The 22,069-nt window shown below is 36.9% G+C and overlaps 1 protein-coding gene across 1 annotated transcript; it reads left to right on the forward strand.

Annotated features, from left to right (window-relative positions):
* Positions 1 to 326: 326 nt before the first annotated feature.
* Positions 327 to 3,999, forward strand: LOC141496801 (tubulin beta-2B chain). Its single transcript, XM_074199388.1, has 4 exons — positions 327 to 573; positions 1,470 to 1,578; positions 2,036 to 2,146; positions 2,700 to 3,999. The coding sequence occupies exons 1-4, from the start codon at positions 517 to 519 to the stop codon at positions 3,758 to 3,760; spliced, it is 1,338 nt and encodes a 445-aa protein (XP_074055489.1). The 5' UTR covers positions 327 to 516; the 3' UTR covers positions 3,761 to 3,999.
* Positions 4,000 to 22,069: the final 18,070 nt, after the last annotated feature.

The raw sequence follows: 22,069 nt of genomic DNA on the forward strand, positions 1-22,069 counted from the left end.
CCCTCTAGGCTCTTCGGCCAACTCTACCAGTGTCCTCCCCTATGTCACACTGACCTTTTTTCTCTCCTTTCTCCTCAGCCCGAACCCCAGACCATGCCCACGCCCTAACCCCCCCCCCCCCATTTAGCCTAGTCGGGTGTATCACTCGGATAGGCTCTCTCAGGCCTAACGGGTCCATAAGTCCCACCCTCCACTGTCCAAGCATTACGTCATCGTCAAAGGTGGGGGCAGGAGCTAGAAAGAGACTGGGGGAGATGTGGGCCCGGGTGGGGGAAGGGAGGGTGAGGGGCTCGGGGTGGAGCCTGCTGCCAGCTGCCCCACCCTCACTATAAAAGGCCGCGTTGGGGGCTTTCGCGATCTTAGAGTCTAAGTGTACTGGAGGAAGTGCTCGTGTTCCAAGTGAAATTAGGAGGGGGGGTGGGTGTGTTTGAGAGAGAGAAAGAGAGAAAGGAAGCGAAGAACAAAGAAAGAAGCAAAGAAAAAGGATACAGGGATCCACTTTGCTAGCTAGGCATCATGCGTGAGATCGTGCACATTCAGGCTGGTCAGTGTGGCAACCAGATAGGAGCCAAGGTGAGTGCCGGGCAGCGGAGGTGGGCTACACTTGTCCCGGGGTCTGGTTGGAATCGCGTGTGGTTCCTGGGGATGCTGTGACTTCTCTTGCACCTATCCCCAGGGGACTCCCCCGAGTCTTTGTACCAGTGCCTTTGTAACTGAGAGAGGCGTGACCCACGCCTAAACTCCCCAAAGACTGAGCTTTTTGACGATTTTCGAGTCATTTCTTTCCTTCCTTTTTTTTTTAAAGTTTTCTGAAATTTCTCCCTTTTCTACTCTCTACTAACTTATTTTTTTATCTTTTCCTTGTGGGGTGAGGATGCGCTGTATATGGGGAGGGGAGAGAGAGAGAGAGAGAGAGAGAGAGAGAGAAATTGCGATCCCTCGAAACAGCACGGTTGGGTTGATGGGGAGCCCTCGCTACATTTGTGTTGAGAATACACAATCACCCTTATTCCCACATTTGAGATTTATGCCAGGTTCTCCATTCCCTTGCCACTCCCACTTCAACGTCCAGGCTCTCCTAGTCCAACCAACCCTAGCTTTTCACAATGCTTGTCGGTGCTAAAAGACTGATGTGAGCTTTTTGTTTGGGGGGTGGGGTGGGGGTGGGAGTGGGGGATGATGGAATAAATGAAGGTCAACATAAAAAAATAATCACTGGAATCCCTCTCTGGTGGTCCTTCCTGCTGAAACCACAGCTGCCTTTTCACTCTCCCCTCCCCACTTGCCCGAGGGCTGATTCTTTGGGTTTCTGAGGAAAACGCCCAGATCTAACTGTGTTTCAGAGAAATCTTATTTCTCTGAGCCCCATTCCCAGGGTACCTGAAGTGGGTGGCTGAGAAAGGGAGTGGTATGTGAATAGATTGATCTTTCGATAGTCTTAACATTGCTATTTGTAAATTCTATTCCAGTTTTGGGAGGTCATCAGTGATGAGCATGGGATTGATCCTACGGGCAGTTACCATGGAGACAGTGATTTGCAGCTGGAGAGAATCAATGTCTATTACAATGAAGCCACTGGTAATTGCTTTTTATTTGCCCTTTCCAACCTTTCTTCTCAGATATCTTCCTGTTTTGTAATAGATTTGCATAGATTTGTGAGAGATAAGACAGATTGAGATTTTCGGGAGGTTTTTCTTTTATCTCTAGTCCTAATACAGTTTCTGACACGTTGTAGGCACTCAATATAGACTTGTTGAATTAAATGATTGGGACTGACCACAGTATCTCACCAGCAAAAGCAAGCATTTGCTAGCTCTAACTGGCAGAATGCCACTCCCTCAGCAATGATTGTAGTGTGTTTTCTGGTCTGCTTTTAAAAGGATCAAACTGAGATACTACCCTCTTTTTCCTTTGTCTGAGAACAGCAGTTTCTCTGATGAGAGGAAGTTGTATTGATTTAGTCTTTTCTTCCCCTTGAGATCTTTGCAATGATGCTGCCCTGTTTAATCCTGCCTTTTGTTCTCCCTACCTACAGGTAACAAATATGTTCCCCGTGCAATCCTGGTGGATTTGGAACCTGGCACAATGGACTCAGTTAGGTCTGGGCCATTTGGCCAGATCTTCAGGCCAGATAATTTTGTTTTTGGTATGTGATTAACATATTTGATAACTTTATAGGCCATATTTTATACTAGTATTATAGAGTGAAAGGTTACTTGCAACAAGTAAGAATTGCAGTTATTCCATAATTTGAAAACCTGTTCTTAGTATGGACTTGAAAAAAATTCATGCCTAATATCTAGCTTTTATAGACATGTTTTATACACACACACACATACAATATATATGTGTATATAAATGATCTGTATATATCTATATCCAGACAATGTCTGAATTAAAAAAAAAAACAATCAGAAATAACCTGAATTCAGTAGTGACTCGCTGTCTACATAGATAGCTTTGGACAGAGATATCAAACAAATATAAATGGGGCCTCATCACATACTGATTTAGAAAATCACACAAAACATTCTATTGTAATTTTATTTATTTTGTTAAATATTTTCCAATTACATTTTAATCTGGGTTATAATGCTACAAGCCTCTGTGGGATGTTTGACACCTCTGATTTAGGGTATGGAGTTGTATACTTTTAATCACTAGCCATTGATATAGCCTGTTTTTCCTTCCCCTTCCAGGCCAGAGTGGTGCAGGAAATAACTGGGCTAAAGGCCATTACACAGAGGGAGCAGAATTAGTAGATTCTGTTCTGGATGTAGTGAGGAAGGAGTCAGAGAGCTGTGACTGTCTCCAGGGCTTCCAGCTGACCCATTCCCTGGGAGGTGGCACTGGGTCTGGAATGGGAACCCTACTCATCAGCAAGATCAGGGAAGAGTATCCAGACAGAATCATGAATACCTTCAGTGTGATGCCCTCCCCCAAGGTGTCAGACACCGTAGTTGAGCCCTACAATGCCACCCTCTCTGTCCATCAGTTGGTGGAGAACACAGATGAGACCTACTGCATCGACAATGAAGCTCTCTATGACATTTGCTTCAGAACCCTGAAGCTGACCACACCCACCTATGGAGACCTCAACCACTTGGTCTCTGCCACAATGAGTGGCGTCACCACCTGTCTGCGGTTCCCAGGCCAGCTGAATGCTGACCTCCGCAAACTGGCAGTGAACATGGTGCCATTCCCCCGCCTGCACTTCTTCATGCCAGGCTTTGCCCCTCTGACCAGCCGTGGTAGCCAGCAGTACCGTGCCCTGACAGTGCCCGAACTCACCCAGCAGATGTTCGATTCTAAAAACATGATGGCTGCCTGTGACCCCCGCCATGGCCGCTACCTGACAGTGGCTGCCATCTTCAGGGGCCGCATGTCCATGAAGGAGGTGGATGAGCAGATGCTGAATGTGCAGAACAAAAACAGCAGCTATTTTGTGGAGTGGATCCCCAACAATGTGAAGACGGCTGTGTGTGACATTCCACCCCGTGGCCTCAAGATGTCTGCCACCTTCATTGGCAATAGCACAGCTATTCAGGAGCTGTTCAAGCGCATTTCAGAGCAGTTCACAGCCATGTTCCGGCGTAAGGCTTTCTTGCACTGGTACACAGGCGAAGGCATGGATGAGATGGAATTTACTGAAGCAGAGAGCAACATGAATGACCTGGTGTCTGAATATCAGCAGTACCAAGATGCCACTGCTGATGAACAAGGGGAATTTGAGGAGGAGGAAGGAGAAGATGAGGCTTAATTCAGAACTTGAGGGTTTAGAAAAGATTTAGTCAAGAATGTGAGTCTTTTGGGGGGATGGTATCTTCATGACTGTACTGAAGAAGCATGGTTTCTTTAAATGTGTACTTTGATGCTCTCCACTGTTGCCTGTCACCATTTTATTTTGTAACTTTGATTACATTAATGTAACAATTGTGATACTTCTGAAATGTTGTTTTAAATGGCTAAAAATATCACATAAACATTTGTGACTTTAAAGGTGTCTTCCTTTATTTCTCTGCACCCTATTAAAAATAAGTATATGTTGAACTAGTACTTTAAATATGCCTTTTAATAATAATAAATCAATGTCCACTAATTCTTAAAGACATCTTAACTCAAAGAGGAGTAGGTAAAATTCCAATGAATCCTCTATTATGGAATACTAAAACTGGATACTGAATTCTATAATAATCCTTCATAAATTGACAGTTGAATTTTATTATTAGGTCTCTTTAAGCTATTAGCCATATTTCCAAATGGAGGTTTCCCTTAGTTTTCTTTTCCATTAAAATTATTTTTTATTTTATTCATTTTCATGTAAGCAATTTACTTTGGTGACATTCCCAAAACAGGATTTCTCTTTGTGCAATTTGCTTTACATGACACACTCAATAAAAACCATTTTTCTAGGGAAGATAAAAAATCAGTCCATGTAAAAGATCACAAATTATTGCTAGAAACTTAATCTGAAAACTGGAATTCAATTTGGGAAACAATGCTGATACTCTGTTAATGACATAAACTTATGAGGTATTTCTTACAAAGTCAGGGGTTCATTTAAAAAAATAATGCTTATCATGTAGCAAGTACAGTGCTAGGAATTAATATGTTTCAATCACCTTCCAATCTGACAAGTTCACATACTGGAGGAGCAAAGTTTCTTTTTTTTAGAAAAATAAATTTTACTGTTATCTTTTGTTTTTACATCTCGATCCCCCAATAATCTTCCTTTCCTCTCCCAGACAGTCAACCCAGAAAATAAATTTTTTAAAGAAAAAAATAATTCAATAAAACCCATATATTTTAAAAAACCTAACTATATGAATTCCTCTGTACCCATGAACCCATTTCTGCAAAGGAGTTGGAGGAGTTATCTTCTCATATCTCTTCTTTGAGACCATGGTTGTTTTTTGTAATTTTGCAACATTTACTTGAAGAAAGTTATTTTCAAAGATGGGGAGGGCTTCAGAGGCTTGGAATTCTCTTTCCTGGGATTTTTTTTAAGTCAAATATAAGTAAAATATTACTTTGGGTTGTATTATAGTGAATCAATAGTTTATTTGGCATTATTCCTAAAGAAGTAAGAAGAGGTCAACTGAGGGCTCATTAGGGTTTATATTATAGCTTAAGACAAATTAGATTTATAGCTCTAAAAAATAATCTGAAACAAAACTTAAGTCTTTGCCTAAGTAGAGTGAAAATAGTATTGCCATGAAAAATAGTTTACTTTGGAAGTGGAGTGAGGAGAATTTTTATTAATAACATTATTTAAAGTTGGTTATAATTAGTTTAGTAAATCAGACAGGTACAAGAGTTAGTGACCTTTGAGTTTGGTATATTTAATGATGGATTGAAACCAATACTTGGTTTACCTAGATTTTAATAGAGATCTTTATTTGGCCCTATCACCTGATCAAGTTAAAAAGATTTTCTACATGACTGCACTGAGTAGATTAGCAGGCACTGTCCTGGGGCTAGATCCTTGACCATTGATTTTTTTAGAATGGGTCATATGAATGAGCTGCCACTTAGAAGAAAGGTGACAAGTCTGCCAAATGCCTCCTGGTCTGTTTTTAATCAGCAGATCTTACCTTCCCTTCACCTTTGTGAGAAGGTGACAGAAGGGTACCCAGCAGGCCTGTCAGCCATTGTCAGAATAACCCATTTTCACACTGCTATACTTTACTAAACATGATGTGAATAGGTGAGTGCCAGATTGTCTATTCAAGAGATGTTTCTTTGCCGCCTCTTTCCCTTGGAAAAAAAGGGGAAAACAGAAACAGTGACTCAGATGAGAGAGAAAGAAAAAAACAAAACAAAAACTAGTATTTATTTAGAATTTCAAAGAGCAGAAATAAAACTCCAGAAGAGACTGACATACTTGGATTAGCACATAAATCTGGCACCATTGAGCTTTGCTTCCCTCTTCCACTCACCCCTACCTTAACTGATAGATGTATTTAAGCCATTTTTGAGTTCCATGAAGATAATCAATTCATCTTTGCCTTTAATTCCCTTTTTGGTTCTTTTTCCTTGTTGTCTCATCCAGGAGATAATCTAGTTCCATTTGACTCAATTCTAAGAATATATGTGCAAGATCCATAGTGTTCTTATTTCCCACCTAATTATTATTTTTTTTAAATTTAACAAGCATTTTCTTTCCTCTCAACCTCAGTTCACTCCTCCCAGCACCACACTGGGAAAAAAAATAAAAATAAAACTTTGTAAAAAAATATGAATGGTTAAACAAAACAAACATTCACAATAACCATGTCCAAAAACACATCTTGAATCCATCCACCTTTCTGTCCAGAGGGCCCATAGGTTCTGCCATGGTGTAAAGAGGCAGAAGGTCAGTCTTCTCAGAACTGAACCCAAATCTCCCACAATGAAGAGAACATCTTCAAACCTGAGCTTCTGGGATGTCTACACTAAGTGAAAAGTTCTTTTTACTCTGGTTAAAGTCATTAAGTTCTTTGAGAAATACCAAGAAGTAGAAGTAAAGGTCCCTACTCTCTAGGGAATTGATTGAGACTCAAGGAGACTTTAGTCCTGGAGTGAAATCAGACTAGTTACACGTCACCATTGTAGTAACCATGTAACAAGTAGTTATTGCTTCTGAATGTTTGGAGTCCTACATGCGTGGTGCACCAAAAAAAAATTACAGTTTTGAGAAATCTTCTCTTCTGCTACACATCATATCATGCTGAAAAAAGATTGGTGTGTGCTTGAAAAGTGACTAAGGGAAAGAGAATTCTGGTTTTTGGGTAAGCATACCACATTCATTTTCCCAATAAGTTCTCCTAGAGCCCATTTCTCAAAGCTGCCCTTTTGGGGGAGCACTTTGCACATAGAACTCTCCTTAAATGGCACCCAAACTTTGACCTTTCACTTTCAATGCCTACTATAGATGTCCAACTCTTTTTTTTTCTAAAGATAACTCAGTCATGGGTTATTCATTGGAAAATAGATTTAAGTATTATATCCATTTCTCTCTTCGAATTCATCTGAAGGAGGGTTGATTTCCAGATAAATTTATTTCACACAGAATGTGCCACATCACTTGTGGAGAAGCTACTTTAATGCATCGTTTGGATGATACTTTTCTCCTCTGTCTAAACTTCAATGACTCTCAAATGCTTGCTAAATAAGTGATAAGCCCTCTCCCAGTCTGACTCCACTAATTTCATTTGACTCCCCTCAAACAATCTCTATACCAACCAAACTAATCTCTTTATTTCCATTCTTTTTTGCCTTAACTTATGTCATCTCCCATGCCTTGAATTGACTATCCATTTCTAGCTATTGATAGCCTTCCTTTCCTTCAAGATTCAACTTGGGTACCATTTTCTCTACAGTTTTTTCTATTCCTCCCTCCCTCAGATGAAAGTGGTCTTTCTAACCTCTCATAAACCACTTTGTCTGCACTGCTCCTTTACCCCATATGTTCTGTCTTGTGAATATTATTTTATTCTTCTATTAGATTATAAATTTTTCAAGAGAAGGGATTATCTTCTTTCATTGTTATTTTCTCAGAACCTGCCAAAATCATCAATATCATCTGTGTGGAAAAAGAAAGTGTATACATGTTTGAATTTGCCCTGAAAGCTATGATGAAGTGATCAAAAAAGCCTTTGTTTTGCTACACTCAATTTACCTGTCCATATCATTTAAGCCATAGACATGTGGACTAGTTAAACTGCAAGGACATTAGAGAATGACTAGTCTCAACCCCTTGAATGATAAATTCAAGAAATTTCTGCCTAGAGAAGAAACATGATTGGAATTGCATCTGAATTTGTTAACCTTTGGAGTCTTTAGTTTAGGAATGCATCTTTATCCTATATATAGTAGAAAGTTATAGATGTAATCCCTATGAAAAAAAAATTGAAAGGGATGATGCCCCCACTTTTGCTTCTGACTAGACCTCAAATTGCATTTTGCTCAATGTGTTAGTGCTTTATCTTCCTACTAATCTTAGAGCTCCAAAAATTCAAAGACTATGTGTTATTTAATTCTACATTTTCCCAATGCTTAGTGTAATGCTCTTCATACAGCAAACATTTATTAAATGATTTCTGAAAGAATGGTTTAATGAATGACTTGTTCAATTATTTGGAAATTTGAACTAGAACTCAGGTGTCCCACCTCAGATATTTAATACTTAACTATGTGACCTTGGGGCAAGTCACTTAACCCTATTGCCTTTCAAAAACAAAGAAAAATGGATTTGAACTCAAGTCCTCCTGACTCCAGGGTCAATGCTCTATTCACTGCACCACCTAGCTGTCCCCAAAATATGAATTTTTTAAAAATTCCCCATGTCACTAATAAATGACAAAAGTTTCAGAAGAGACTTTTTCCTGAACAAAGCTATCAGCAAAGCTGTGGCACAGTCAATAGATCAACAGGACTAGAGTCAGAAAGACTCATCTTTCTGAGTTCAAATCTGGCCTCAGACATTTCCTAGTTGTGTGACTGTGGGCAACTCACCCTGGACAAATGACATTGTTTGCCTCATCTGTAATATGAGTTAAGGAAAGAAATGATAAACCACTCTAACCCCAGTTAGAGAAGGAAATGACAAACAAGAAAATCCCAAAAGAAGTCATAAAGAGTTAGACATGACTGAAATGACTGAACAAGACAATAAAGTAAATTAGAGAGAAAAATAACTTTGTAGAATTTTAGAACTCTGATCAATGCAAAAGTAAGTCATAAATTCATCAAAATGAAAATGAAAATACCACCTATCTTTTCTGCCAGTGAGATAAGGAAGTAAAATGTAGAATGAGACTTTTGGCCATGGCCAATGTGGGAATTTATTTTCCTATATTATGCATATTTGCTATTTTCTTTTTCCTGTTTTAGTTGTTCAATGGTGGAAGAATGAATGGGAAAGGAAATAAATGCTTGTTAAAAAAAAACCATTGTCAAATATCCCATATCACAAATCAGCAAGACTCATTTTAGCAAAAGAAAAATTGCAGGATCCTAGAAATCTAGCTCTCTTATGTATGGATGTGAGCAAGTCAGAGTCAGAATAAGAGCAAGAGATGTATAGATCCATCTGTATAACAAGACTACAATTACTATAAACTACCCATATAGCATGGAAGCAATGAATAACTAGGGATTGGGATTCTACTAGCAAGGAAAAGATCGAGTATCAATAGAATTGACCAAAAATGAAAATAAAATGATTTTTAAATGAACCCTCAAGATGAATCAACAAATTCAGATTCACTTCTTAAATGATATGCTCTAAAAATATGGCATTCACCATGACCATCAGTTTGTGGTTTGTGGTTTATTATAATGGAAGACAGGTAGAATTCAAGTGTTATTCATAATGACAAAATCTGATGCATGAAATATTTCTATGAGTCATGTGTTTATGAAAATTTGCTTTATTCTGAGAGACAGTATTAAGAGAATTTAAGATACAAATGAAAGATAACTAATTCAACAAATGTTTTTATACTTTCTAATATGTGCAAGTCACTGTGCTGGGTTCTAGGGAAGAGTTTTAGGTAAGTAAAATATAGTCAATCAAGAGTTGACTTTTTGCAATCTAGAAGTTTTCAAATTAATGGAAGGTAGGACGGAATTAGGAATTATACAAAGATATGCAAATAAATCTTACACAAATGATTACTGCTCGGTGGCTTGTCATGGACATTCTAAAAATTAATGTCAGGATTTAAACTGGTGAGAAGATGAAGACTCCAATCTTCATTTCTCCCAAACCTCCTTCTTCCCATATTCTTTGGAACATTGTGAGTAGGAAAGCCAACAGAGTCAAAGTGAAAGAAGGAATTCAGAAGTATGGGAAGTTCATAGAGAAATTTCAGGAGCAGAATAATAGCAACTATCTACAGTAATAATAAAGAAAGACAGAATACAAAGATTAAATGATATGGCAGAAAAGAGGACCAAGTGACTTACCCAAGATCACACACCTAGTAAGTATCTGAGCTCAAATTTGAAGTCTTCCTGATTCTAGGCCTAACACTCTATCCAGAACACTTCTGAGGGGAGTGTACAACAAGAAATATGTATGACCAAGGCAAATTTATGGCTGAGACATCTCATAACTTCAGTGCTGTAGAATAAAAGAACTAGAATTTGAATCCAATTACTCTGACTTCAAATTTATCCAAATATCCAAATGACTATACCTTGAATAAAGAATTTTATGAGGTTTTAAAAAAAAGTCAGACGTATGAATGTAAACAATTAGATTTAGAACATCTAATTTTTAGCAACTGAATTTTAAGCTTAGATTTTTTTCTTAATTACCTTATTAATGCTGACAGTTAACATATTTAGAATGTCTATATATATAGTAATTGCCAGGCATTGTCATTTATATAGTGCCTACTACATGCCAAGCACTTTTTACACATAATATATCATTTGATTCTCATAATAACCTTAGAAGGCAGGTGCTATTATTATCCCCATTTTACAGATGAGGAAACTGAGGCAAACTGAGGTTTGGTTTTTTTTTAAGTGACTTGTCCAGGGTTATACAGCTAATATATGTCTGTCCACTACTCCATTCAATATTATGAAATTGATAAATATCAACAAAAAATTTAGTTTCATATGTAGAAAACAGAAAAAGATAATTGGATATGAAACTGTGACTCTTTAATTAATATAGTTTAGAATGTTTTTAGGCATATAATAAACTGTTTAAGTATATCAAAAAACTACTGGAACAGTAACTGTTCTGCTTGTCTATCAACTTCTGAACTTTTTTTCTGCTCTCTTCTGTGCATATTTTAAGTTCTTCAATAATGGTCTTTTCTTTTATTTATTTTTCCATAATCACTATCACTACTCCCTTTGCTTCCTCCTATACCATTTGTCCCCTCCAAAAATTAAAAAAAAATTATCTCTTATAGCAAGTAAATATAGTTAAGCAAAACACATTTGCACATGGACCTTCTTTGTTAATAGGTGGGAAGCATGATTCATCATTAGTCTCCTAGGACTGTGGTTGATCATTGCATCGATCAGAATTTTTACATTTTTCAAAGTTGGTTTCCTTTCCAATGTTGTGGTCATTGCATAAATTCTTCTCAGTTTACCTCATTACACTCTAACAGTCCATATAAGTCTTCCTTGTGTTTTTCTATCATAGTTGTCATTTTGGTGACACAATAATATTCCATTCATATGCCATAATTTATTAATGGTAACTTTCTAAAGGGGCAGATATTTTTTTGTCTACTTTAGAATTTCTCCATTTCAAACTAAAAAAATCATTGGCAAATCTGAAAGCAGGAAAGCTCACCTCTTTTGCAATTAATGATTAAACTGGGGGTACAAAATCTAACATCTTATATTTTTCATGTTGCCCTAGCTGAATATTGTTTTCATTTAAAAATTTTTCCAAATTAAGTAAAAAAAATTTAAAAATTCAAAATATGTTTTGTTGGTTAAAATATTTGAATTTGCTAGTAAAGAAAACTTTTTAGAATACAAATTTGTGGCTTTTGTTAAAAACTCATTTTAATGCTTAGGTTTTTATTGGTATCATATTTCTTCTTAATATAATTATAAGATAATTTAATAAAAATGCATAAAAAGATCCATTTAATAAACCTGCTAAATTGGAAATAGGTCACATTTCAGGGCTTCCTGAAAATGTTCTTCAATTACATAAATGTTCTTCATAAATAAAATAAACATACTGTCCACAAAGTCTGATGCTTCCTTCATTGCTGTGAGAAAGTAATCCTGAGTTCTCAAAGATTTTGATAATAGAGCACAGCTCTTTCATGTTCTACCAAGGTTGAGAAAATTTCAAGTCTCATCCATAGACTATCTACTTTCTAACAATCAGCTTAGTTAATGTAGGGAGGCTCATCACTAGGTCACTAAATGATGAAATTTTTTTACCTTGGTCACCTATGAAAAAAGAAAAAAACAAAATGTGGCCCCTAGTCTTCTGTGGTCCCCTTCTGCATTTGCAGTGCCAGTGCAAGAAAGACAGCAAAAGGGACTAAGGGTTTTAAGAATCACACTAATTTTAGACTGTTAATATTAACATGGAGGGAAGGGCCCCTCTAATTGTGAGACCCTTATCTAATGGTCCAAATATTGCTGGCAGGTTGAATCATATCAATTTTGATATTGTCATGATGAATGAAACTAGAGGGAAAAAAGAAAGTTGTACCCAAATGGAAGGTTGACACTCAAATACTTTGGGAAAGGCAAATAAAGGAGTTGGCAGAAGGGTTTATTGTATAATAAAGACCACAAGAAATATCATTTAGTAGAACATTTTGGATATCTAGGATAGTCCTCATGACAGATATTTTATTTAAAAAAAAGATCACAACAAAATAATTGAAGTTTGTGTATCAATTTTGGTTCCAGAGAATGAGGTAGTGAAATTCCATGAAGAACTTGAAAAGATTTTTCAAATTATATAACAAATACTTTGAAATGCAGTGAATTCTTTCTTCTAGGATCAATGTTACTATCTTTGACTTTTATTTATTCCCATTTTTCTTGTATATTCCACATAATCTATCTATTGGCCATTTTCCAGGGAGAAATTTAATCACAGTAGAATTCAATTCAGAACATGGAGATAAATTTGGGAGCCTGGAGGAAAGGGGACAGCAGGCAAAGTTTTCTTCTTCAAACAAATATTGCTCTTGTAACAACCAAGATATGTTATTACACAGTCTGTAGCCAGATAATTGGCATTGTCTAGATGATTCCCTAGATATTTTTCCAACATCATTAGTTTGGGTCTTTTTTCTTTTGTTTGCTTTTCTCCTCCCCTGGCAGATTTGACAAGTCTCTAGGGTAAAGATAGTCTGGCTATCATTTCGTATAGATTGTGTCTATTTCTCCTCCTGAGAGACAATTCCAGACGACAATTTTCCACTCTTCTGATGGAAAGGGGGTCATGAGGTTGAAGTGTTTGGCACTCTTAACCTTTGCCTTGATGCTTTTTCATGGGTAGGCTCACTGACTACTCACTGGGTCTCTGACAAAATTCTACTCATAGAATATTAGTTTGAATGTAGGAAAAGGAGGATTAGTAAAGGAATGAGTTCACATAAAGAAACAACTTGAATTTCCCCCACAATATAAAAGAATCTGTGTAATTTGATACTCAAAACCTTCTTTGTTTTAGAAGGAAGCATTTCTTTGCTGAGATGGTAGAGTATTGTTTGAGTATTTGTTAAAAAGTGTCCCTTATGTTAAAATCAAATACAAAAATAATTTTTAAAATTTTAAATGAAGTTTTTATAATATGGAAGTATGAGGTTTCTCTCATTATTTACCCTTAATCTATGATTTTTCTTGGTTTCCTTCAAGACTCAGTTGAGATTCCAACTTGTGCAAGAAGTTGGCCCATTCTCCCAAATATTAATGCTTCCTCTTTCAGGTTATCTTCCTCTACTTTGTATATACATCTATATGTCTATGCATCTAATTATTTACATGCTGACTCTCTCATTAAATTACAGGTTCCTTGAGGGAAGAGACTGGGTTTTGGTTTTAGTTTTGTCTTTCTTTATATTCCGGCACTTATCACAATGCCTGTCACATAAGAACTTAATCAATGCTTATTGACTAGTTAACTGAAATTTTTCATCTTTTTTTTATTTTATTTTATTTTTTAGGAGTTTTTTGCAAGGCAAACGGGGTTAAGTGCCTTGCCCAAGGCCACACAGCTAGGTAATTATTAAGTGTCTGAGACTGGATTTGAACCCAGGTACTCCTGACTCCAGGGCCGGTGCTTTATCCACTACGCTATAGGTTTGGGAGATGCCATCAGAGGTAGCAGTCATCAGTTGCCTATCATCAGTAGCCTTTTAGGCACAGGCACTAAGACAATGACAGTACCACAAGGGGCAGGAATTAGGCATACTTAGATATGATCCACAGTGTCCAGTGAATTTTTACAGCACTAGGTAGGGGCTTGGTCAGGATGATACTACCACTGCTAATTGCAGCCTCTTCCTTAGGAAATGTGACATCCAGAGAAATGTGACTTTTATGTTACCAATAGTTACAAAAACTTTAAACTAGGTATTTGAACAGCTCAAGTCTGTTTCTGAACAGGCATAAACTTTAGAACCATATCCTTTTTGAAGGGCTCAAGAAGTCCATGGTCTTAGTTTCTTTGGTGGCAAGGGAGTCAAGACAGATCTCCTCCAATGATTTGATCTTCTGGAAGTACCCCGTGATTAATAGATCTGTTTTCTATGAATTACCTTAACAAGCAGGTACACTAGACACAGAGTAAACTTATTTGCTGAAAGTAGCTAATCAGGAGCCTGGAGTGAGTCAAAGTCTTGCTCACTCCCAGATGCCTTTGCTAGTGTTCTCTGACTGCCCTTGCTCAGATGTACCCCATCTCCTCCAAAAAACTAGCCCAAACCAAACTTACAATTAATTATTTGGGCTAAATATCCTGCGTTTATGTTCATCTGTTCCTGGGAAAGATTGTCCATTCTTTATCCCAATCCTTTCCAAACCCTCCTTCCCGGGTCCTTTCCTAACCTCTCCCCTGCTTCTCCTGGGCTGGGGACACCTTTGTACACTTTATTAGGGACCTCAACTCTACTATCTGATTTTTCTCCAAGTAAAACTTTTCTGCTTTCAATCCAGCTTGGATGCCTTTGCATTTTGAGGAACGGGCTTCATCTGGTTGACAATCTTTATGTTTTATTACCCTCAACAAAAAGCTACTTCCTTCATAAAGAAAGGAGGTTCCAGATGTAGCAAGCAATAAAATGATACAGATTTTTTTATAATCCTGGAGCGGCTAGGTGGCGTAGTGGATAAAGCACCAGCCTTGGAGTCAGGAGTACCTGGGTTCAAATCCGATCTCAGACACTTAATAATTACCTAGCTGTGTGGCCTTGGGCAAGCCACTTAACCCCATTTGCCTTGCAAAAAACCTAAAAAAAAAAAGAATAATGTCTTCTTTCTTCAGATGAACCCACTTCCTTCCAAATCTTACCCCCCCTTCCCCACTTTGAAATGAATAATCCTATGAGAATATAAGAACTGAGCAGAATTCTGTCAGAGATGAAGTGAAGCCTCTCTGAGCCTACCTACAATGATAGTAGAGGGTGAATAGATAATTGAGTTGGTGACAAGAACCCACTCCTTGTCTTCAGATTTTCTTTTCTAGACCACAATGCTATGGTTCTGACTTCACACCCCAAATGCCAAAGCCTTTTCAGAAACTACCTTAACCTCCAACTTGGGACCTCAGGACATTTTTTCCTTTTTGTTTACCATTTCATGTTCACTAGGTGTAGAAGCTTGGCAAAATGGTAAACCACTCCTATATTGGGAAAACCCCAAATGGGATCACAAAGAGTTAGGACAGGACTGAAAAAAATGATTGAACTGTAACAAAAAAGAATAAAAGCTTAACTTTCATTTTATTCAAACTTTGACCTTGGTAATTTATTAATCCCGAAACACATTTTCCAACATATATTTTTCCCATCCTCCCCTATGCCCATCAACCCAATGACTTTGTCAATATGGATCTGAATATGGGGTATGCTTCTTTATAAAATCTAGCTTCTACAAAAATATGAATGTGGTGCTATGCTTTATTTATTCACATGCACACACACACAAATTTCTTTTAAGGTTCTATAGTCTGTAGTCTATATACATTCAAACCAACTTTGAACTGACATGTTAGTTCCATGGCAGCAGGCTGAGACAGAAGCTGTCATGAAATGAAAAATAATTCTTGATGAATGAACAGATGACATGCCATAGCTTAGCTGTTGTCATAGAACAAAGGAAGCTCTTGGATCTAAAGGATAGAGTAAGGAACATTCTAGGAAGGGCAGTTACCTTTAGAAGCAAGAAGAGATGGAAGTTCATTGGAGCAGTAGATAGAGTACCAGTCCTGGCAACAGGGACTGAACTGAAATCAGACTTCAGACATTTATTACCTGTGTGATCCTGGGCATGTCAAAGATAAGAAAAGAATCAAGGAGAGAGCATATTGTATACAGACCAAAATAGTAATCAGGTCAGCCTAGCCAAGGTCACACAGCTAGGGAATTATTCTGTGTCTGAGACTGGATTTGAACTCAGGTCCTCCTGACTCCAGGGCCACTGTGCTGTCCATTATACCACCTAGCTGCCTCTAAGTATTTTCTATGTGCCAGATTCTATGATAGCCCTGAGGGTACAAAAAGAGGTAAGAGAGACAGTTCCTGCCTTCAAGGAGATTATAATCTAATTTTTCAGTCATTTCAGTTGTGTCTGTTCTTCATGAAGAAGTTTTGGGGTTTTGGGGGACAGAGATATCCTATTTTCTTCTCCCAACTGACTTACAGATAAGAAAATTGAGATAAACAGAGTTAAATGACTGAGGCCTGAGTTGAACTCAGGAAGATGGGGTAGGTAGTATGCAAACAAATTAATACAAAGTAAGTTAAGTTACAGGAAAAAAGACTCAACTTAAGAAGGGTTGAGGAAACCTTACAGTAAAAAAAGGCATTTTAGTTGGGACTTAAAGGAAGCTAGGAAGGTAAGGAGGTCAGAATCAAGGAGGGAAAGGATTCAGGCATGATGGATTGCCCAGGAAAATATTTGGAACTGAAAGAAGGAATGTCTTGTTTATGAAACAGCTAGGAGAAGGTTGGAAAGTAGGAGAGGACTCCATTACGATGGACTTTGAATGCCAAATAGAGCATTTTATATTTGATCCTAGAGGAAATATGGAGTCACTGACATTTATTGAAAAATGAATGATATGATCAGACCTTTGGTTTAGGAAAATCACTTTAGTGGATGAATGGAAGATCAACTGGGGAGAGAAGCAGGCAGACCCACCAGTGGCTATTGCAGTAATTACAAGGACCTGCACTAGAAAAGTGGAAATTCAGAGGAGCTAAAAGGGGTTTAATCAAGACATGGTACGAAGTTGAAAACTTGGCAAGAAATTGGATATGGGGGTAAGAAATAGTGAAATCCAAGATAACTCTTGTGTATTGAGTTTGAAAGGAACTAGGAGCATGGTATTATTATTATTATCCATTATAGTATTAGAGAAAATAGGAGAGGGAATGAGAATCAGTTATATCCATTTTGGACATGCTGATGTTCAAAGGACATCAAAGGAAATCAAAGGATTTCCAGTTTAAGATGTCCGAAAGGCATTTGGAGATGTGAGACTGGAGCTCAGCAGAAAGACTGGAGCAGGATAAATAAATTTTAGAGTCATCAGCATAAAGAGTAATTAAATCCAGAGATACTGAAGAAATCATTTCATGAGCTAATACAGAGGGAGAAGAGGAGAAGGCCCAGGACAGAACCCTGAGGTGTGATCTGAACAAGAATCCAACAAAGGGGATGAGGAGAACCAGAAAAGAGTAATGTCCCAAAAATCTAGAAAGAAGAGAGAATCAAGGAAGAGAGAGTGATTAACAGAGTCAAAGACTTCAGAGAGGTCAAAGAGAATGAGGTTGAGAGAGTCATTGGATTTGGCAACATAAGTAACTTTGTAAGTTGTTTCGGTGGTGTGCTAATGGAAACTAAGGGGTTAAAATACATAGTAAGAGGAGAAAAATATGTAATAGGAGTAAAAAATGAGGCATCTATTGTAGATGATTTTTGAGTTTAGTTACAAAGGGCAAAGAGATAAGGGGCAATAGTAGGTATGGAGGGATCAATTGAGGATTTTTTTCAGGGTAGGGGAGATAAGGGCATGTTTATAGGCAAAAGGGAATAAAGTAGGGACAGGGACAGGAAGGAATGAAAATATGTAATCAGGTGGGAACTACTGAGGGGAGATCTGTTGATGATGGGATAAATAGGATCTTTTTTTTAAATTCAAGGATAATTCTTTAAATTTTTTTTTCAATTTCATGTAAAGATAGTTTTCAACAAATCATTTATTGTAAAATTTTGAGTTCCACATTTTTCTCCCTCCCTTTCCTTTCCCCTGCACTTGACAATGAGTAATTTGATATAGCTTATACATATACATGTACAACTATGTTAAACATAATAAAATAGGATCATTTGAACAAGTGGAGGGGATAGTCTGGGTAAGGAGTAAGGCCATTTTGTTATATGAGACAAGGGTGAAGGAGCAGAAAGTCACAGAAGGCACCTGAATGATAGAAGTTAAAGAAGAGGGAAAAGGTGGGAGCTTGAAGCAAATGGTCCTGTAAAATGCCTTAGCTTCTCATCTATAAAATGAGTTGAAGAAAGAAATGGCAAACCTTTCAATATCTTTGCCAAGAAAACCCCAAGATGGGGTCACAAAGAGTTAAACATGACTGAAATAACACAACACTCTCAAAGGAACTTCCAGTCTAATGGATTAGACAACATGTAAATATCTATGTGCAAACAAAATAAATATAGGATAAATTGTAAATAATCAATTAAGGAAAAATGCCATCATTAAAGGGGATCAGGAAAGGTTTCCTGTAGAAGGTGGGATTTTATTTGGGATTTGATGAAAGTCAGAGTAGCTAGGGGCAGGTGAACAGAGAATAAACAATACTGGGAAATAGGTAGTTCGAGCATTATATTAATTTTACAGATGATAAAACTGATCATTACCTAATTGATAATTGGTCAAAGGAAATATATACAGGGAGTTTTCAATGAAGAAATTTAAATAATTTATAGTCATATGAAAAAATGCTCTAAAATCATTATGGATTAGAGAAATGCATTACAAACCTTACATAGCATTTTACAACTATCAGATTGGCTAAAAAAGTCAAAAGGAAAAGCAATAAATGTTGGAAGGGAGATGGGAAAAATTGAAACACTAATTCATTGCTGGTGGAATTGTGAACTGATCCAACCATTTTTGGAGCGAAATTTGGAATTATGCCAGAGTTATCAAATTACCTTTGACTTAGCAATACCACTGTGGGTCTATTTCCAAAGATGATTAAGGAAAAAGAAAAAGAAGCTATATATCCTAAAATGTTTTTGGCAGCTCTTTTTGTGGTAGCAAAGAACTGGAAATTGCAGGGGGAAAACTGGAAATTACATCAATTAGGAAATGGCTGAATAAGTTGTGGTATATATGTTACTAATGGGAAACTACTGTGCTATAAGAAATGATGAATTCAATGATCTTAGAAAAATATGGAAAGACTTGCATGAAATAATGAAGAGTGAAAAGAACAGAACCAAGAGAATATAGTATACAGTGACAGCAATATTATTTTAAGAACAACTTTAAGTAAATTAGTTATTTTGACTATTATAAATAACCAAATTAAATCTGCATATAGAGAAAGAACTGATAAATAGAAGTATGTATAATTTTATACATATTTCTTTCTCTATATTGTGGATTTAGAAGTATATGTATCTATTTGTGCCTAATTGAAGCCATCTTTAGGGTGCGGCAGGGAGGGTAGAAAAAAAGAAACTTACATGATAATTTTGTTTTTATTTGAAAGAAATACCAAATTGTATTAGTGGATTTGCAGTTTCATGTATAATCATCCTTTTTATTGTATTATGTTATGGAAAACTTGTTTCATTCCATAAATATGTATTCATGTAAAAAAAGAGGAAAGTGAAAGAAAAAATAAAAAAGGAAACAGACTCAAGGAGGTTAAAGGATTTGTGACTCATAGTCACATAGCTATTGGAGGAAGAATTTGAATCTAGGTCACTAGCCTCCAGGTTAGTGTCCTCTCCTTTATATTACACTGCTTCTCATTGGAAGTATAATTACCTTTGTTCTGAATGGAATATTGACAAATTGATCCAGAGGCTTGCTTCACTTAATTGTTGGGATGAGCAAAGAACGATGAGTCAAGAGATTGGGATAGAATTATCATTCTTTCCTTTACTATTTGTTTAACAATGGATAACTTGCTGTCACCTCCAAGGGCTTCAGTTTCCTCAATTTGTTTTATTCATAAAACAATCTCCAAAAAACCAGGGAATTGAAACAGAAGACCTCTAAAATCCCAGCAGTGCTAACAAAGCTAATTGATGACTAGTCCTGGCAAAGTAAGTTGTTGTAATAATGGCATTTCGGTGGGACCAAAGTTATTTTTACAGAAAAGCATTTTGGATATTTGATGTCTGTTATTCTCACCACCCCAACTATATACCCTTAATGATAAAATGTAAAGTCTAGGAGAGAGGTGGTTGCTATGTGAATAGAGAGGAGATAGAGATATGAAAGATGTTATAGAGACATAAGCAGCAATATTTGGCAAATGATTAGATATCAGAATATCCTCCAAATTCCAATGTTGCTAGGTCATTAGGAGTAATTTTCTGGAATGAGAGATAATTTTTACCCTTCTTTCACAAGAATTTGTTAATTCCAAATTATTCACATGAACTATTTGTGCCTTACCTGTGGTGGAGCATTTCAAGCTTGTATTGGTATGATCAGTCACAGTTGGACACATAGAATGACTTTAACATAGTGATTTTGTTTTTGGTCCTCTTCAAAAAAAAAAACAACCAACCAACTAACCAACTTGTTAATTCCAAAATGAGCTTATAAAGATATGGGGAGATTCATTTGAGGGTAGAATTGCATAGCTGTAGATATTATGAGCAGGTGATTATGTCTCCTGGAAGGTGCCCAGTGACCCATTATTGACAGAATCTAAATTTGAAAACTTAGATTTATCCTTGACTCTTCTCTTTTATACCTATATCTCACCGGTTTCCAAGTCTTGTCTATTCCTTCCTTACCACACCTCTGTCATCTATCTCCTTTATATTATTACTGTGGTCACCTAAATAGACACTCTCGTTATTAAAGCCTGCAATACTTTCCTTTCTTAATTCAATTTTATTTTATATTCAATTCCAAATTCTCTCTTGTCCTTTCCCTCCCCTCCCCATTAAGAAGGCAAGAAAAATAGATCCTGTAACACATATGCATAAAGATTCAAAACAAATTTCTACATTAGTCATTTTTGAAAGGAAGGAAGGAAAGAGAAAACAAAGAAAGAAAGAGAGGAAAATAAGTTTCACTCTGCCCTCTGAGTCTATCACTTCTTTATCTGGATGTGGACAGCATGTTTCAGCATAAGGCCTTGGAATCTTTAAAAGACTTCTGATGGTACTTTCTGACACTATATGCTCATCCTTCATATCACATCAGATTTAATTTCTTCAGGTGCAGATTTATTCATGCCAGTGTTAAAAAAATATCTTCAATGGAGGAGTATCTAGTAGAGTTCAAACCTAGAATTCAAAGTCCTTCATAATACAGCACCACCATACTTTTCCAAGCTTATCTCAAATTAATTTCTTCCACGTACTCTTCCCTCTAGTCAAATTGATTAGACTGGTCTCCCAAACCTCCCTACATTTCCCCTTTATTTTCCTTCCATCATACCTATGCTCTTGACATTTCCTAATCTTAGAATATCTTCTTCTTCTTCCTACTGAATTTTTATCCATCCTCAAAAGGTACTTCTTATATAAAATCTTCCTTCATGTCTTTTGTCTGTCAGGATCTTTCTTACTGTTACCCATAGCATTTTTTTTTTTAGATTTTGCAAGGCAATGGGGTTAAGTGGCTTGCCCAAGGCCACACAGCTAGGTAATTATTAAGTGTCTGAGGCTGGATTTGAACTCAAGTACTCCTGACTCCAAGGCCAGTACTCTGTCCACTGCACCACCTAGCCGCCCCTTACCCATAGCATTTTGTTGTTTTGTAACACTCTAATGTAGTTACACTGTAACATTCTGTATTATTATTCTGGTTATTTATGTCCATGTTTTATGCCCCTACTAGACTTGTAAGATCCTTTAGGGCAGAGATTTGCTCTTATCTAAGTCTTTAATTCCCTAGCACCTAGATGTTCTTTACACCTATGTGCTCAAATAATGTTTTCAGTATGAATAGTGAATCAAGGCGTGATCCTTCATCCCAAAGAAGTAAAATCAGAGGTTCTAATAGGGGGTTATTTAGATAAAGAAGGACATTTCAGGTTTGACACAACCTGAATCAAGCTTGTTTTTGACCAGTTTAGATTCCAAGATGGCAGGACAGTGTGGCGCCAGAATTTAAAACTTCCTGAATATATAG

Source organism: Macrotis lagotis, chromosome X (assembly GCF_037893015.1).
Source record: "Macrotis lagotis isolate mMagLag1 chromosome X, bilby.v1.9.chrom.fasta, whole genome shotgun sequence".
In the NCBI taxonomy this organism is placed as follows: domain Eukaryota; kingdom Metazoa; phylum Chordata; class Mammalia; order Peramelemorphia; family Peramelidae; genus Macrotis; species Macrotis lagotis.

Coding starts and splice junctions, on each gene's coding strand:
- LOC141496801 (XM_074199388.1), top strand. CDS start 517: ATGCGTGAGATCGTGCACATTCAGGCTGGTCAGTGTGGCAACCAGATA. Junction 574..1,469: donor GCAACCAGATAGGAGCCAAG/GTGAGTGCCGGG, acceptor ATTCTATTCCAG/TTTTGGGAGGTCATCAGTGA. Junction 2,147..2,699: donor GCCAGATAATTTTGTTTTTG/GTATGTGATTAA, acceptor TTCCCCTTCCAG/GCCAGAGTGGTGCAGGAAAT.